Source organism: Pezoporus flaviventris, unplaced genomic scaffold (assembly GCF_033815535.1).
Source record: "Pezoporus flaviventris isolate CSIRO_AGI_PZ_B2104156 unplaced genomic scaffold, CSIRO_AGI_Pfla_v1 ptg000078l, whole genome shotgun sequence".
NCBI lineage: Eukaryota > Metazoa > Chordata > Aves > Psittaciformes > Psittacidae > Pezoporus > Pezoporus flaviventris.
The window spans coordinates 1,593,336-1,612,475 of NW_026892626.1; the positions used below are offsets into that span (position 1 = coordinate 1,593,336).

At 48.9% G+C, this 19,140-nt stretch overlaps 1 protein-coding gene across 1 annotated transcript in view; it reads right to left on the minus strand.

The window, feature by feature from the left end:
- Window positions 1-1,271: 1,271 nt before the first annotated feature.
- Window positions 1,272-19,140, minus strand: part of RAB40C (RAB40C, member RAS oncogene family) — a 37,756-nt gene continuing 19,887 nt past the window's right edge. Inside the window, exons 2-6 of the mRNA XM_061473891.1 lie at window positions 18,719-18,779; window positions 16,253-16,313; window positions 6,940-7,017; window positions 6,312-6,534; window positions 1,272-4,322 (exon numbers count right to left, since the gene is read on the minus strand). Coding sequence (XP_061329875.1) covers window positions 4,042-4,322; window positions 6,312-6,534; window positions 6,940-7,017; window positions 16,253-16,313; window positions 18,719-18,779 — 704 coding nt within the window. The 3' untranslated portion in view covers window positions 1,272-4,041. The remainder of the gene's footprint in view (window positions 4,323-6,311; window positions 6,535-6,939; window positions 7,018-16,252; window positions 16,314-18,718; window positions 18,780-19,140) is intronic.

Consider the following 19,140-nt stretch of genomic DNA (forward strand, 5'->3'; position numbering starts at 1 on the left):
AGTGTGCCCATGGGCAAGTGCAACTACATTGTCAAGCATCTCAGGTGCCATCAGATGCAGGTCACCGTTCCTTGTGATGGGACCCATGGTTGACCCTGCATGGCACAACCCTTGCAGGGGACAGTGGGACCAATCTGATACCTTCAAATGGGGAAGGTGGGTTGGGAGGAGCACACTCGACAAGGAAAGACCTGAAGCAGCCCAGAGCAACCTGCTCCTTCCCTAAGATCAGGGACTCCCATAAGCTCTCCCAGCCTCTGCACCCAGGTTCAGGCTGTGGACGGTGGTCTCTCCCTGCTCTTCCTAAGCAGAGGCAGGCACCTCTGGCATAACTGGCCCCAGCTGTCCTTACCCACCTGAAACCACACACAACCTTTGAGTCTGCTGGCAAGAGGGAACAGACATTTCCAGAACACCCTTGAAAAGGGGAAAAAAAAGGCTCTTCCCTGACCAGGCTTTCACCTTAGCTCCAGGGTTTTCCAGCCTGCAGACACTATCTCATCTGCCCCCTACCCCCTCCCAGCCCCGGCAATTACCGCTTAAGCTGTTAAAACAGGCGTGGCCAGTCTGGTACGAAGTGGAAAATCTGATCCCAGGGAAGTGAGCAGGCAGGGAAAAGGGAGGTCAAGCGGAGGTGGGCTGCGAGCACAGAGACAAGGATCAGGGGAGGAGAAGTTTCCCTGCACCCAGGAGCAAAGCCCCTGTGCTGGGGCTCCCAGACACGGGTGCTCTGAGCTCCTCATGGCACCTTCTCCATTTCAAAGCCCCGCTGATCCCACACTGGCTTCCAGCTTGTTCCAGTTTGGGCTGTGTGGGTGAAACCCACCACTCCCCAGCACCACCCTGGCTCAAAGAGGCTAGCTAAGGCTTCAGTTGTACTTGCAAAACCTGTCCCTGTGTACCCGGGCCTGAGCACAGCCCCACACAAGCTGCAGCCATCTACATGACTAAACGTGTTGCCAACTTGTCTGCGCTGCCTTAGAGCTCCACAATCCAAGCCTCAGCCATGCTCTGAAAAAGGCAGATAGAGTAAGAACAGATTCAGCTTCTGCTTGATCAGAGAAGGGTAAAACCCCACCAGGCCCAGGAATCACAACTTTTAGGAGGCCCCAGAAACTGCAGCCCAACTTGTTTCATGGAAGACCTGGAAGTGGCAACACGCAGTTGCATTGCAGCAGCCCCAAATCCCCACCTTTGGGCACAACTCCCACCTTTTCCTTTCAACCTCATCCCAGCCCGCCCCAAAACTGATCCAACTTCACCACTGGTAGTTCAAAACAACAACAACAAAAAAAGACTTTAATTTATACAAAACAAATGCATGTAGAATCAGTTGAACAACATTGACTGTACAAAGGAATAAAAAAAATAAAAGGATAGTCCAAAACCCCCCCCCAAAAAAAAACCCAACTCAGGAATGGTACAAGTGTTGGAGAGCAGCTACAGACTAGTGTTGACATAAGATGCAACAATTTTTCCTCTTAAATTAACAACAGCAACAAAAAAAGTTTCTCTGCTGAGCAATTGCTCCAGGTGAATCTTCCCTCTTCACTACAGCCAGGGTCCTTTGAGACTGTATGGGGTGAGAAAACAAGAAATCAACCACAAGGAAAGGGGTGTGGGGAGGTGCTACACGTGGCAAAGCCAAACCGAGCAGCAGTGCATCTCGTTTCCAGCCATGCAGCAGCTCTGCAGGTGCAGGAGGAAGCCTTCATCCCACTTCACACCCCTTGCCAGGGGGAAGCCCACGGTGCCGTTTTCCAGAAGTCACCCTGCTCCTGTGGTGCCCATCACCTGTTGGCCGTATATCCCCAGGCTGCTGAGCCAGCGATTGTCTTCTGCTGTGTGTCAAGTGGTGGGAAGCAGGTGCCGGCCACTCCAGACAGGTTCTCCAAATCCCCCAGCCTTTGTGCCACCGCGCTGGGCCCGGCTGCGGCTTTGCTCTGGAGCCAAACCACCACTACAAAGGATTCTTCTCCCCCCTCCATCTGCCTGGGGTTTAATTCTCTCCTCACTCATTTCAGCTGGGCAATAAAACACACTAGAGACGAGCCAAGAGGCATGACCCCTCTATTGTATCTTGTTCTACAGAGCAGGGAGGGGGAAGGCTCCTTCACCTCCAGGTTGCTCAGGGAAGGAGGCTGTTCTCCATGGAGGGATGTGCCCCTGGCTGCTGCCTGAAGAGAGCGGGTCCGTCGGCCGTGCAGGAGCTGCCACGGCTTCATTCTGCCCGTGCAATGCAACAAGCTGCTCTGGGGGTGGAGAAGAGCCAGGCCAGGCCTTGAGGAGCTGCTAACACCAGGAGGCAGATGACAAAACTGCACTAGCCAGGCTCCTTGCTGAGGAGCAAAAGGAAAAGCAGTTCACTTGCTACCACGCTACTCACAATCTACACGTCTTGGCTGCCTACAAGGATCTGTTGAGGATCGCTTAGTCCCATTGCCAAGCTTTTGCAGTAAAGGCTAGGTGTTGTTTGCAAGGCTCCAGGTGAGTTTCCAGCCCAGGTCAACCATGGGATGAAGCCAGGGATGCACACTGCACTTGCTTGACAGAAGATCTCCCACAGCACGTGCACACCACAAGCCACAGAGCACAATCCAGAACAAAGCAGTTTGCTTTCCCAGTTCCCTGGGGCTACCAAGTAACTCTGCCATGATGGGACCTGGGGGTTCACTGGTCTCCCCCACACAAACCTTTCACCTTCTCAGTCCCTGCTCCTTCATGCTCCAGTGGGAAAAGCTGCTTCTGTCCTTTCCCCACTTTCATCTAGGAGGAGCCACAGCAATGCTACCAAAGGCAGAGCATGTCTTTGGAAAAGCAAAGGAAGAAGCAGCCAGGATTGAGGGGCTGGTGCACAGGGGTGTTGCAGATAGAGGGCTTTGGAAGTGGTGGTCAAGGTTTTGCTGCAATAAGGGACAAAATTCAGTGGTTTTCCTCTGCTTTGGGCACGACACTTCCAGCCTCCGCTCCTCAGTCCCCATCATCCATGTGTCAGAAGGTGCAAAGCGAGCACAGCATCAGTCTGACCTCAGAGCTGCTGAAAACAAGCTGAGACCATGGCCCTTTCTCTCTGTCCCTTGAGCCATTCACATCCCACCCTGCCTTCGGAAACTTTAGGGACTGATGCGAATAAAGCAGCTTGGGGCAGATTATACACAAATTGTTCTTTCCTTCTGCATACATAGTATTTAAGCCCCCTCCGCCCCCCCCCCCCCCCCTCCCCCAGCACAAGCCCAGGTGGTGATTTAAAAGTCTCTTAAAGCATTTGGATATTTTTGTTTGGAAATCCTCCACTTTTCCCCTTTTTCTGACACTGGGAAAGTTAATCCAGTGCTCGTATGTACATGGCTGCATAAAATTCTCCCTGACTGCTTCTTAAAAAAAAGCTTAAAAAACAAGTGATATATATATATATATATATATATATATAAAATATTTACATAAATAAATGAAGGCAAGTGGACTGCTCCCTCCCCTTCTCATTGGCCAACTCTTGCCTTATCTTCCTTCCGGTTTTTGGCAACAGCAGGTTAACATCCCGGTGAAAACTATCATTAGTCCTCTGTCCCTGTTCTTCTCTTTCCCCTACACTGAATGATCACTATTGCACCAGCAATCTCTTCAGGTGTCCAAGAGTTAAAGTTGCAGCACAGACTCTCCTTGCCTACTCCCTTAAGCCTCTCAATCTTCCATTAAATCCATTTCTCCGTTGAGCCTGGATCAGCTTCTTTTTCCCCTTCCCCCCTCCCCAAGCCGGCAGCTGCTGAATTTTCCACACCAGGCTGAGAGGCAAAGCCCAAAAGCATTCTTGGAGGGTCACTTGGCAGATCCTCTCCCCGCCAGTTCTGTGAGATCCAGCTGGCACCACGCTTCCTATGCGAAGCAAAAACCGTACGCATATTCCTAACTCTGGTGTGTGCCATCGGGAAAGTGAGCGTGGCCCATCCGGAGGGATCCAGTGGCAAAGGGGTCAGTGTGCAAAGAGCTGTACATCAGAGGGTGGGTGCGGACATGGCAGAAGCTCAAGGGGTGTCCATCCTGCTAGGAGATCTTGCAGTTGTTGCGTGAGCAGTTCTGTGGGGGGCTCTGGGGCGGGCGGATGGATTTGGATCTCTTCAAGCTGTTCCCTTTGCTGCTGCTCCCACCACCGCTGCTGGCCAAGGAGTAGGACCGGCCATGCATCATCACTGCATTCATCCCATTGGCCATAGAGAAGGACTTCAAGTGACTCTTGATGGTGACGGGCAAGGGAAGCTTGTCGATGAGGTGGACTGGGGTGCAGGAGACGATGGCTCGGCAGCACAGGTCCTGTAAGCTGAACACTGGTGGGAGGAAAGACCAAACAAGTCAAGGGACAAGAGATTTCGAGGACTGCCTCCTCCCCACAACTATTCCTTATGCTGCACAGTTCTTGCTCCTTTGGAGGTAGAAAATAATAAGGGTTGAACTCGCTAAATAGAAGCCTGTAACAGATTACTTGATCAAAAACAGAAACCCAAGCTAAGCTCTGCTGTTTGAGACATTTTGCAAGACAGCAGCTTTGGTGTCAACACAGGGCTTAGACACTGCCACCCCTCTTAACTAACACAGTGTCTGGGTAACTAGAGCCCTGCTTACACTTACAGAATCCTGGAATGGTTTGGGTTGGAAGGGACCTTGAAGATCATCCAGCTCCAACCCCCTGCCACAGGCAGGGACACCTTCCAATAGACCAGGTTGCTTCAAGCCCCATCCAACCTGGCCTTGAACAAGTCAGTTCAGCTTGTCCCCAGAGCAGAGCTGCTCCAGCCCTCGCAGCATCTCCATGGCCTCCTCTGGACTCGCTCCAACAGCTCCATGTCCCTCTTGTGCTGTTTCCCCAGAACTGGATCAGGACTCCAGGGGCGGTCTCCCCAGAGTGAGGCAGAGGGGGACAGTCCCCTCCCTCTCGTGCTGCTTGCGCTCTGGGGATGCAGCCCAGCACATGGGGAGTTCTGGGCTCAAGCGCTCACTGAAGACAGGTCATGGGGCCCTGCTCATTGACCAACACCCCCAAGTCCTCCTCAGGGTTGCTCCATCCAGTCTTCCAGAGCCTGTGTTTGTGCTGGGGACTGCCCCAACCCGGGGGCAGGACCTTGCACCTGGCTTTGTAGAACTTCATGAGGTTCACACTGGCCCACCTCTCAAGCCTGTTCAGGTCCCTCTGGATGGCATCCCACCAGGCACGTGGCTTCTCAAGCTGTCATTTGGCAACCAAAAGGACATGCCCAGGAAAGGGGGCAACAGGTTCAGCAAGTCCCAGTGTAGGACAGTCTCATTTTGGACCTGCTCGAGGAGCACCAGCCACAGCGCCTGGAGCCAGCTCTCTGCAGAGCGCCTGCAGCAACAGAGATCCCACCGGGCCAGAAGAGGATTCTGCCCTTTCAGGCATTTTAGCGTCCTCGTAGCTCGGCGTACATCACGTGAGCCTGCTTTGGATAGTCTGCTTGGAGTGGATACCTTAGCAAGCGGCCACACGAGGGCACGCTTCCACCTCCAGCCTGCAGTGAAACCCACACGGCCACTCCCGGGCAGGCAGCCCCCACTCATTCAATCCCAGACTGGTTTGTGTTGGAAGGGACCTTAAAGCTCACACAGTTCCAACCCCCTGCCATGGGCAGGGACACCTTCCACTAGACCAGGTTGCTCCAGGCTGCGTCCTACCTGGCCTTGAACACTGCCAGGGATGGGGCAGCCACAGCTTCTCTGGGCACCCTGTGCCAGCGCCTCAGCACCCTCACAGGGAAGAACTTCTGCCTAAGAGCTCATCTCAGTCTCCCCTCTGTCAGGTTAAAGCCATCCCTCCTTGTCCTGTCCCTGCAGGCCCTTGTCCAAAGCCCCTCTCCAGAAGGCTTCTTGTAGTCCCTTTAGGCACTGGAGCTGCTCTAACATCTCCACGGAGCCTTCTCTTCTCCAGGCTGAACAAGCCCAGCTCTCTCAGCCTGGGGAGCAGAGCAGAGTACTTTCAAGTTGGGAGCTTAATTGCACTAGGCCTCATCCAGAATAAGTGGAGAGGTGCAGTGTGCCCTGGAGCAATTCAGATCCCAGACATGCTCAACTACTCTCTGGAGCTGCCCATCCCTCACCACTGCCTGCTGGGTTCCTGCACCAGTACAGGCAGCTTCTTGTGGCTCAGCCTCAACTTGTTCGACCAGAGGCATTTTTCTATGTCAGGTGCTTTCACAGATCCCACAGTTTCTAATAACACACCTCCCACCTAAGCAAACAGCCCTATCCCCTCCCATTTCAGCTCTCCTGGCTTCCCCACATGGAGCATCTTCCTCACTACTGACCTCTGTTGGGTCTCCAGATCTTCTCCATGCCGTGGCGCATGAGGACGATTCGGGACAGCTCTGTGAAGGACTCTATAACGTTGAAATTGCACAGGGGGCTGACCTCAAAAAATGTCATGCAGTTCTTCTCTGCATAGGCCCGGGCCTGCTCCGTGGGCACTTGTCTCTTGAAGGCAAGGTGCAGCCTGTTTCCCACCAGGATCCGAGGGACACCTGGGGCATGCTTTAAAAGGAAAGAAGTGGAGAAACCATGGCTTGTCCTTGGTAAGGGAAGCCTACACCCAGTAGAGCTGTAATAGCAGTGAAGGGCAAAGAAATAGGAACTGTTCTGCAACAGAGAGGAACTCCCATGATGAGGAAGATTAATTTATCCCCCCCCCCCCAGCCCCCCGGCCATTTTAGAGGGAACCTTCCCATCTCACTTGACTATTCCCAAGCCCTTTCCTACACTCTATTACACTACTCTATTACACAGGAAGGTTACCCTCTTGGTTTGCTTATTATTGAGCAGCCATTGTTTCCTCTCCATAGCAGCCATGCTTGTCCCCACATCAGAGGTGGCACCTCAGGTGATACCTCCCTAAATGTTTGCTGTAGACCACTGCACATGTTCTTCAATGCAACTTACCTCATCTATTTCCTTTATCCATCGGTCTATCCCATCAAAGGACCAGCGATTAGTGATGTCATAAACCAAGAGAATGCCCTGGTGGAAGAAAACCAGGAGCAATCAGGAAGCTTCATAGTGGACAAAATGAAAGGGACGTCACCTCCATATGCAGAAACCAGAAAGCTGAGTGACAGAACATTGCTCCAGCTGCACTATTTGTGTGGTTGCTAGGGCAAAAATTGAGACAAGAGGTCTGTACTAACACTGTCCCAAGATATTAGGGAAGGTTATTCTCCTGTTTTGGCTTGAACATCCCTCAAATCATTCTGAAAGCAGCAGTGTCTGTGAAGGAGGAGGAACTACCTTGGTGACTATGTATCTGGAGGAGCAAAACAACACTCTCCTCCTGTGACAAATCCAATACAAACTCACAGAGGCAGAAACAAGCCTTTTTCTTTCCCTCTTATGCATTCAGTGGTGGGATGGCAGTGCAACATGATGAAGCTAATGAAGCACACCCATCTTCAGCAGGTTTTCCCTCTCCAGAACCTGTCTCATTCTGTCACCTCTTTGCTATCACTGCCACGCTGGCAGAGAATGAAAGTAGGACAGCAATGTTGGGACATCCCAGAGGGTCAGAGCAAAGGTCTCACTGTAGGACCTTCCCCTGTGCCCTTTCTTCTGCAGCACCCTCAAGCCCACATTAATTTTTCCTGAACACCATCCACATCCACAACTTACTTCCCTTACACTCTCGAGGTGCAGCACAATGAGCTGGAAGGATGGGGAAGCAGGACAGGGAAGTTTGTGCTTGTGATGATATGGAGCAGCACTTTGGAGAATCTCCACCTCCACCCCGAGCCTGGCTAGTAGGACTCGGGACCACAACCACACTGCTGGCCACCACACAGGTCCACAGCAATTCCTACCAAATAAGCTTTCCTTGAACCAAAGTACTTCTGAGGACAGACTCAAGGAAAGTAGGCTGTGCACAGCCCTGCAGGCACACAATCCAGCACATCAGGAGGTGCCTCTCAGGACCAGTTGGGCACATACAGCATTTAGAGAGTTGTCTCAAGCAGCAGCCTTCTTGCAGCTCTCCCGTTATTTTTCTGACTTGTTGTCAGTCCCTTCTTTGCAATCAAGGACATTTCAAGTGACAACAGGTGCTTCAAGGTTACTCTGTGGAAGATGCCCTGAAATGGGAACTACAGAGGAACAGATGATCTTGCACTGCAAGAGGCGGCAGTGCAGCTGGGAACAAGCACAGGATGAAACCCAGCAGCAGTGAGACTAAGCTAAGGGCAAACCAAACCAGCCCAAGCTGGACTCCAGGATAACAGATCATTTAAGCAGCAAGTTCAACAGAATCAGCCTTCTCTGAATCAGGGGTATCCTCTGGGAACAGACATTCCTATGGCAAGTCCCCAGAGCAAGCAAAAGAGACACTAATCTGGCAAAGGAAAGTCTCAGCCAGCAGCCTAGCTCTACCTAGGAGATGCCTAGATACACCCAGCTTCTGTCCTGCTACATGGCAGAGACTGTCAAGCACCCTCCAAACAGTGGAACTGCTCCTTTATTCATTGAAATGGACAATCCACTACACAGATGGGAATCTCAAACTACCCAATCCTCCTGCCAACGCTGCTGCCAAAGCTAGTAATGACCTGGGGGAAGCCTGTATAGAACCAGGCACGTGATATTCCTCAGGTTAATGAAAAAATAATCATCAGCAGGAGATCTGGAGCACACAAGAATAATAATTACCAGGACATATGAGCCACAAAGGCACTTGAACCCTCATAATAAAGTCATGTCTCGAGCTAGCACTTGAAATTGCTCCCCAGGACTGGAAAAGAAGCCTTTCCCTGAACACACTGGGTGTGCTTGGACATTGTTTGCCTTTCTCACAGCTCTTTTAGAGCAAGCAGCTCTCACAAAGCCTGCCCAGTGTTACTGTTCTGAAAAGTCTGGGTCAGAACAATTCTGATTCTGGGGTTTTATCTATCCAGGGCAGCTGCTCTCCAGGCAGAGCTTGCTTCTGTCCTTGCTGGCTCTCCCAACACCTCTGCATCTGCACTTGTACCATGTGCACAAAGGCTCAATAATATACAAAAAAAATGGGGAAAGGGAGAGGGTACAAAAGGCAAGCCACATGTGGTGGTCTGGTTTTCATCTTTGAAGAGCCAGCCCTTCAAAGGTTGGGTTTGAGGTTGTTCTGAGCACCCTGACAGTGAGTTCTCATAACTGCAGTAGTATCTGTGGTGTGGGCAGAGCAGATGCATCTTCAGTTTCCTCCACGAAAAGCCTGGAGCTCGTGCCTGGAGTCCAGAATTTTTTGTTCCGTCATCTCTAGTACAGTCAAAATACTGCCTTCTCAAAAAGCATGGGAGGTTGGGTTTGTTTTGGAGAAGAGAATCAGTTTCTCCTAAGCTTAGATAGGAAAAAAAAAGAAGTAGTGATTTTTCAGAATTAAAAAACTCCACAAACCAAGAACCCAATCATGAAATACCGACTACCAGGATACAGCCCATTTTAGGAGGGGAAAAAGGAAAAAAAGAGAGACTCTGAGCTCTCTTTCAATTGTTGTAGTATTTATTTTGACTTCCAGATTCCAAGGCTGCACATATGAATGAATGAGAGTCAGGAAATAACAAAGCGAAAGGTGTGGTGACCCCCTTCCAAGACAAACAGCCAGTAAGTGAAATAAAGTCTACTTATCTCAGCTCTGGATTGACAAGTTCCTTTAGCCAAGAGAAACAGACCCACAGCCTAGGTTGTGAAGACTGCTTCTGACAGAAATGTGCTCTAGGAGGAGACAGCTTTTAAGCTTGCTGGCAGCTGCTGCCTGGATCTTCTTTAAATAGGAAGAAGGATAAAACACCAGCAAAAACCCAGCCCAAGGTTCTCAGAAGCAGGGTGCAAGGTCAAGACCACAACTTGAGGAACTCACTGTTTGCCAGCTTACCCTCCAAGTCATAACACAGCCCCATGCATGTGCATTTAGGGTCAAGACTGTCAAGGAAAGCTTCCCAAAGGTCAAGAAGATTCCATGGCCAAGTTGTCTAATGCCTTGCTGCTGTCCTCATCTTCCCCAGCACGGGTGTTAGACCGGCTTTACTGTAGCTTCCTCTGTCCTCTGGGGAGTTGCCTTAAAAACAGCTCCTGGTGATGCCAGATAACCTCATACGTCTTCCATGTAGTGCTGGCATGCTCCAGACATCATGTTTCCAGAGCACACATCCCAGATATACTGTCATGACCATTTTCTCCCCTAGAGAGAACAGCACAGATGTGCACATAGAGAGGGAGCTGGCTCCATCACTGCAGACACCTCCAAGTAAGATCTGTTGTTTTTTTTTCAGATTTTGAAAAGTCTCCTTTGGAATAATGTGCACAGAATTTTCATTTCCTCAGCTAGACAAATTAACAGGTTCCCATTTGCAGCCAAAATTATTCTTTCAGTGCCTAGATGGCTGTCAACACCTTAGCATCTCCATACCTCTCAATTCCGAGTTTCACAAAGCACCTCTGTTTCACCAGCAGGAAAAGAGAAGCTGCACACTCAGGTTCTCAGATCAAGCGTATTGCAGACTCCTCACCAACCCTCCAACAGCCTTCTTTACTTCCTCCACCTGCCCATAGGCCTCTGTGGGAGGTAAACTGACTGGACTTGTCCCCAGGCCTGTTTCAGGTCTTTTCACAATTGGATTTTCAAGCTTCATTTCCACACTGCTGGGATCAGCATGGCCCCAAGCACACCAGCAACAGGAATTCCCACATGTGTATGAAGTGTAGTGAACAAGAAACATGAAGAGATCACAGAATCATAGAATGGGTAGAGTTGGAAGGGACCTTAAAGCTCCTCCAGTTCCAACCCCATGCCATGGGCAGGGGCGCCTTCCACAAGACCAGGTTGCTCTAAGCCCCGTCCAACCTGGCCTTGAACACTGCCAGGGATGGGGCAGCCACAGCTTCTCTGGGCACCCTGTGCCAGCACCTCAGCACCCTCACAGGGAAGAACTTCTGCCTAACATCCAATCATTATGGCAAGACTGAGTCCGAGAAGATTCCTTTTGGTACTGGCAGACAGTGTCATTGTATCCAGCAGCACACGTGGATGCTTATTCTGCCAAAAACCAAACTTGCTTTCAGCAGGAGCTTACAAAGATCTGCCCACACTATCAAGGTGTGTGTGTGGGAAGCATCAGCTCTATCTGCTTGGTGCAGGTTTAGACCAGGCTTACAAGCACAAATTTTTTTAAGGTGAGGGACAAGCAGCATGCTCACCCATCAGTGCAAAGCAGGCTTCTCCAAAAAGGCTTCTCAGATGCTCTAGGAGATGGATCTCCAGCAGCTTGCACAAGCACACAAGAACACTGCTGGGAGCAAGCAAGGACGCAGGCGACTGCCAGAGACCTGAGCCCACTGATGGCAGATGCCAGGGTGGCCAGGAAAGTGTCACTCACTGGTATTCTCCACTGATGGAAAAAAGCTGTTGCTGAAGAAGCCTGTCAGACCCCCTCAGACTGGATTTCTCTGACCCACAGGATGAGATAAACCATAAACAAGATCCAGCACTGACAGGAACCAGAGCACTTCTTCTCTCCTGCCTGCTCTTTCAGAGCGATGCTTGGTCAGGGCTTTCCACCTGGCACCTCAGGCCTTGGCTCATGGGCAATTACATCCTGCTGCCAAACCATATCCCAATGGGCTAACACATTGGAGGGGGGCGTTATTTATGACTGAGCTTTTGATAACCATCAGCTGCCAGAAAAGCCATCACCTTCCTGGATACTAAATGCCCTAAGCAGGACAAACAGCAGCTACTCACATCACCTGCTTAAGCAGAACTCAACAATACTCACTACTCCTGAAGCTTAGCTCTAAGATAGGAGTGTATTTCAATGATTCCTGTAGATCATTTGAATCTATTCACAAAGGACCTTCACACTATCTGGGAAGAGCTGGCAAGACCCATATGCAGAAACTGTTTAAATCACTGGCACATGAGGACATCAGGAATGATTCTAGCACTGCTTCTTCCTTGCTGGATCAGCAAGTATCACCACATCTCTTTCTCCCCTCTGTGATGACTTGGAATAGCTTGTATTTGCTCACAGCAACCAGAAGAGCCACAGCTGCACCAACAGTTGAGATCAGCAGCCATCTCTGCTGTTGGTGTGATAGAGACCTCAAAGCCAACCAGAAGAAGCCAAAGAGCAGAAGTCCAAGAACAAACAAAAAGATTCCTGAAGCACCTTCAAGCATCACTAAATACCCTTCACCATACCCTGCACTGTGACAATGAATATAAAAATCCTTCTGCAACACAGCAAGCTCCAGACTCCTTCAGTTTACTCTGCAGGTGGCAACACCACTGGGTTTCCATCTTCACCCTCCCTGACTCTGCAGTCACCACGTCTTGCACTCCACTCTACCAGCCCCACCAGTGCCTAGAGGCCCAGTGCTCTGTTATCCCATCCACAATTGCTCCTTTTTCACCCCAGAGTGAGACCCTGAAGCAATGGGGTGAGGACCTGCTGGCCCAGCAGACCCTAAGAGGAAAGGGATCATCAAGTTGTTATAAGAAAGCAGCAACTCAAACCCCAGGGAAGCAAGAAGAGAAAAGGAGGACGGTCCCAGGCACTCCAATACACCACAAGCCTCCACCTTTGAGCGAAAGAGCTCATCGTATCCCTGATGTGATCAGATCAGCCAGGCAGGGCAGGGAGGGAAGGCAGGACACATCTGTGATCCTCATAGCAAAACCTGAGGCAAACATGGCTGAAAGAAGGGCCCAATCCTCATTTGAAGCCAGCTCATCCAGGGCAATAAAGCTGTTTAACTTTGGCTGTTTTCAAGAGGAAGATATTTCTGCTGAACATGAAAGCAACATGTAGCCAGGCAAGTGGTGTGGAGTCTACACTGGGAAAGGCATCGAGGTTCTCAAGAAGAGTCTGTTCATCGAGGAGGGATGAGCCTGAAGTCCAGATTGAGCAATGCATGAGGCTGTGCTGGGGGTAAAGGAGAACTCCCAAGAAGGTCTGTTCCCTGCCTGGTGACTCTCCTTCCATGTCTCAACCTCACCAGGGTTTACTTAAGAAGGTTCAATTTTTATCATTACACTTGAGAAACAGTATGTGTGCAAGTCGAGTGTGCTTCCCTTACTTGAAGGCACTTTTCCTACCAGGTATTCTCTTAAGCATTGGCTACTCTGAGAGAAGAACCCTGCTCTCAGCCACCCCTGTAGGGGCTGCAGGATGCTGAGGCCTCCTCCTCTCACAGCTAAGCTGCCAAACTCCTTTTGGAAACACTTTCTTCAAGCTCCCCTTGTGCTCCTTATGTTCAGTCTCAGTCCTCTACTCAGCGAGAACCTTCTGCTAATTTCAGTGTGAAGGTGCTCATGGCCAGCTGATACCGCCATTCTTGTACAAGTATCTGCATGTTAAACAGAGCTTTTCCCACCCTGGCACCTCTCTTCTCTGCAATATTTATTCTTCCTGAGGTTTTGGGTTGTTAGGTTAAAAAAAAAAAAAAAAAAAAGCCACTTCTCTTGCCTCCAACTGGATTTGCATCAAGTTTCCCACAGCAGAAGTCTTGACGCCTGATGACACCAAGACAGCAGACAGGAAGGCAGGCAGCTGAAGCAAAGAAGTGAGCAAGCAGCATTAAATACATCTTGAAGAAATAAGAGAACTCGGGAGCATTTTATCTCCTTTCCCCTGACACCACACTGGGTTAAGTTGTCTTTATGGTAATGTTGTGCCAGAAGTTAGCTACTGCATACTGGAAATAACTGGAGGTGTTGGAGTCCACTCCTGCAGTCACGAAGGCATTTGATAGGCAAAATAAACAGTCCTTTTGCTTTGCTTAACCATGGAGAGTTTAAATTACGACACTGTCCTCATCCACTGAAAGATGTGGTGAGTTATTGAAGAGAGCATCTGTGTTCCTGCTAACAGAGGAATATTGCTGTATCACCACATGGAAGCCAGGCACTTGGTGCTGAAACATTTTAGCAACCCACCTGAAGAAGACAGTACAAGGACCCTGGTCGTTAGCCTGCAAGAGGCTTTGGATACCAGAGAAGGAGTCTTCATCAGGGACTGTAGCAACAGGACAAGGGGTGACGGGTTCAAACTTAAACAGGGAAATTTCAGGTTAAATATAAAGCAGCAGCTCTTCCCTGTGAGGGTGCTGAGGTGCTGGCACAGGGTGCCCAGAGAAGCTGTGGCTGCCCCATCCCTGGCAGTGTTCAAGGCCAGGCTGGATGGGGCTTGGAGCATCCTGCTCTAGTGGAAAGTGTCCCTGCCTGTGGCAGGGGGTTGGAACTAGATGATCTTAAGGTCCTTTCCAACCGTAACTATTCTATGATTCTAAGAAGCACTCACTTTTCACTGTGCTCATATTCATGAATACTTTCAGAGGGCAGTGGAGACATTTAACTTAGGAACTCCCTCTCCTCCTGCTTGCTTTTTAGGGCTATTTTGTTAGTTTTAAAGGCAAAGGTTGACAATTTTGGAAAAAATCATGATTAAGGCATCACAGCAGTGCTTTGGAAAAGACATCTGTTTAACAAGCAGAATGCAGGCTTTGAGGGAAATGCATAAGCTACACCTAACTGTGCAAGCAAGCTCCATCCTCCAGCATTCAGCTGTATTTGGGTTACAGGTCCCTCTGCCTGGCTGAGGAGGGTTATTGAGAACATCTCTCAGACCTTTGGGAAAGGCAAGCAGGCAAGATAGACCAGGCAAGGTCTGCAAATGTTCATAGAGTCAAACACTGGTTTGGGTTGGAAGGGACTTTAAAGCTCATTCAGGGCCAACCCGCTGCCACGGGCAGGGATACATTCCACTAGACCAGGTTGCTTCAAGCCCCATTCAACCTGGCCTTGAACACTGCTCTCAAATGATAAGAGCTCTCAAATGATATTTCTGGACACAGCAACTGGAAAGCCAGTTTGATCTGGGCATCTGATACAGGTCTCAGAAGAAGACTGACAAAAGCTTTGTGGTCATCAGAAAACCCCACTGTTCATTTCTCACTGAGAAGGGAAGGGACACAGTCTCAAGCCCACATCTTATATTAGGATTGGAGCTCTAGATTTTTCTGAAATGTAGTAAAAGCAGGAAGCTTAAACTCACACAAGGGACCAAGCATGCGAATGGGAGGTCCCATACACTCCCACTGCAGAAAGAACACTCCAACACTCCTGGTCCTGCACCTCTGCAAGCACCAGGAAATTGGCCTCTACTTCAAAGGAGCAGCCTCAAGGCACCCACACCACCAGAGATGTGCACAAACAAGAACAATGGATACACTGGAGGAGATATCAACAGCCCATCCCAGGTGAAGTGCTCTCATGTTTATGGCACAAGGGAATTTGCAGGAAGCCTTAAGAGAGCAGGATGCATTTTGTCAGCTGGCAAAGCAAAGGTCCACAGCTACAAAGAGCAAAAAACCAAGAGCAATATCGACAAGAGCTTGAATAGGTGTGGCAAAGTTTCCAAAAGGCTGGGAATCCACTAGGACACTGGCAGTCAGCAGGCTGTTATATAGCTTCTGACTCTTAGTGGCTAAGAGAGCAGGAATTTGCTCCAAAGTTTTCACATTTGGAAACAAAAGGGAAAATACAGTAGTTCATTTAACTTATGGAGACTTTATCCTGGAGGGATCCTTACTAAGAGGATGACATTAAACTGTAAGAAAGCACTATTACCTAAGAGCAGATTTTCAAAGGACCACGAGATTCTGCTGTTCAGAATCTAGATGCTATTCTGGAGCAGGGCCCAAAGGAGAAACTCAACATGTAATGCTCTCTCTCATGTTTTAAGGCGCATACTTCACAATTGAGCTGCTCTAGTTTAAAGTCTGCACCAAACATGCCAGTAGGAGCCACTCTATTTTCAGAACTGACTTGAAGGCAACACAGGCTGGAAGAACTCCACTGGGAAAGCCAGTGTCATGTTTAAACTAATTTGGCAAACCTCAGAAAGCATGAGCTCCCACATTAAAGCTAAGGCAGATCTAGAGCTCCAGTTGCCTTGTCCTCTATAATCCCAGCTCCTCAGTCCCTCTCTAGAAACTAACACTGAATATAGTCTGTAACAACCCTTTCCTGTAGGAGTGTAGGGAAGTCATTTCCTCTCCTCTCTCCCACTATTTCATAAAGAGAGAATTCCAGGCAGCAAGATGACATGCAGCGCCCCTTGGCATTTAGAAATCCCATTCTTTCAATGCTTGACATGTTTGTCTTCAGAGCTCTTCACTATGGCATGTAAAATTTTTACAGCCTAAAGAAAAAGCAAGTGCACAGAGCAGCACTTACCTGGGCTCCTCTAGAGTAGGATCTGAAAATGGTGCAAAATCTTCCTTGCCCTGATGTGTCCCTGCAACAAAGAAAAGTTACAGTTATGAAATCTGGAGAGTCAAATCCCAAACTGCACATCTCCTGTTGGACCTGAACAAAAAGAAACAACAACCTCAGTGTTGATCTTGACAAATCTGTAGAACACACATGGTACCCAAACAGCTCCGCATGGTGCTTTAGAGGAAGAACCAGTGGGCTCATCACCACCTTTGGTTATAGTCAGACACACTCCAGAGGTCCTCGATGTCACCATGTTTCCCATGGAGAAGGTATAAACCAAAACAACTCAGCTCCAGCACTACCTTATAATATATGAGGATACAAGTCATTCTGATCCCCTGGGCAAAGGGTTTTCTCTATTTCCCTACACTCCATGGGAGTTAAAAGTCAGAATGAGACTGTAGGCCTCTCCTAGCTGTGAAGAACAGCTAACGTAGAATAAAATGAACGTAACTGCTCTAGACATGAGAGATTCATAGAATCCCAGACTGGTTTGCGTTGGCGGGACCTTAAAGCTCATCCAGTTCCAACCCCCTGCCATAGACAGGGACACCTTCCACTAGACCAGGATGCTCCAAGCCCCGTTCAACCTGGCCTTGAACACTGCCAGGGATGGGGCAGCCACAGCTTCTCTGAGCACCCTGTGCCAGCACCTCAGCCCCCTCACAGGGAAGAGCTTCTGCCTAAGAGCTCATCTCAATCTCCCCTCTGTCAGGTTAAAGTGGGGGTTTTCTAGTTTAAACTGTCTTGCGCTGTCTAATTCCACTTATTTTTCGAAGCACATATTAACAAAAAGTGAAAAGTAGTATCTCTGTACCAGGATCTCCAACAGATGTGGTCACTCACACCCTGCAGAGAGCTCAGAAACAGGACTAGGGAACAGCACTTCTAGCCCACTCAGTAAAGGGCTATTCACTTATTATCCTGACTGCAGGTCTTGACATGGTAAATAAGTCTGACTACAACACCAGCACCTCCCAATGCCTGCAGAACCATCTGACAGTAAGCCAGGGCCCAGCACACTGACTTAACCTCTATATACTGAAATGCATCAGGGTAATCCAAGACACATTATGATGTCTGTCATATCTATTCACTGGACAGGAATAGATATAAAAAAAAAAAACAACACACTAATGGCCACCGAGAAGCCTAACGAATCCCTCAGCTCCAAATTTGCACCAGCTATATGAAAAAGGTCCTGATCCCAAGTTCAGGGCAGTCATTCTTTCAGATCTAAAGCTTTCAGGGATCATATTATTGGTTCTAAGTATCAATCTCACAGTCTGTGCTTACATCTCTTTCTCCCTGATAATCAAACGTTGGGTTGCACAAGGAAAGTAATGACGAAAGATTATATTAACAGTATAAAAAGAAGGTTTCAAGAGGGAAGCAGTAACCACATACTTGGGGCTGAAATGTTAAAAAAAGACATCTTCTGTGATCTTACAAAAGAGAGAAAAAGAATGTGACACACATAAACATATAAGCTAGAAGAGATAAATTACCTGCTTCTGTTCTTTTGTAAGAAAAACGAGGCCATTCAGCTTCAGAGAGCAGGTATATAATTAAACCATAATACTATACCCAGCCTCACCTCTCTCAGCTGAGGCTGAGACCATGGTGTTCATTCCTATTGAACAATTCACACAGATCCCTAGTGTTCCTGTTACTTGATACAAGCATTGGTAAAAGGACTATTTAACTTTACAGTTTAGGGACTGTGCCATTCCCTAGCAGACCAGGTGTCATTCCCTAGCAGACAACAGGGGCAGGCTGCCCATTCGTCCTCTTCCAGCTCCAGGACTGCTGTGTCAGCTTCTCAGCAGGTTAAACCTGAGACAGTGCTCTGCCAGAAGGACTCCAGCTCTCCCTCCAGTGCCCACAGATAAGGCAGGGGTGTTACCCCTCCTATGCAGCATCCTCCCACCTCCATCCCAGTGTCAGATCACTCTGGTAAATCCTGCTCTCCAGGGCTTTGCCATACTCTGACATGAACTGTGAGGTCTAGTCACTGCTCTTTAGTTTAATACTGAAGTTGCTGAGAAACATCCAGGTCTGGAGGAACTAAGGGTTTCACCTGTTGTTTTTTTGACCTTCTCTTGTCTATATTTCTCTATCCTAGGATTTCAAGAGAGTCCAGTACTGCTTCTGAAACAGTATTGATCCCTTAATGATTGAGAGCTGTATGGGAACATGTTGGAGAAAGACCGAAAATGGACTATTCCGAAGAACAGCATGAAGTTTGTGCTCCTCTATCAATGGAAGGAGGTCTTGTTTGCTCATGTAACTTGCTGGTGGGAGCAGCTAGCAAGCCTCACTGCACACCTGGGGATGTTCTGAGCTTTCTGCAGGTCAGTTCAACATCCCATAGCAGCACCGTAGCCTCTGCCTTCGAAGCCAAAGCAGTTCAGAAACACTCACCAGAGTTCCAGCTTGACCCTTCTGCCGTCCAACAAGATAGTAGTGGTCTTGTAGTCAATTCCTGAAAGGAAACCAATAAAAAGCTGAGCAAACGCTGAGTAGGTCTTCAGAGATGGACAATAGATCTGCTCTGACCATCCAGATCTACCATTCCATATTTACAGAAAGTGATGTTTTCTCCCCCTTTCTCTATTGTGTGTTTGGGAAGGGCTACAGACACTTGACAGAAATAGAGCTCTGCTTCGAGAAAGAAACAGAGCTCTGCTTCTGGAGCTCTATCCCTCCTCCCTAAAAATACAGTTAAACCCTAGATTACTTCTTACTTCTCCATTGTTGGATAAAATCTCTCAGGACTGGAGCTGTAGGAGATCCTCAGCAGTATCCAAAGGGACAGTGTTAAATTGCAGATTTTTTTTTTTGGG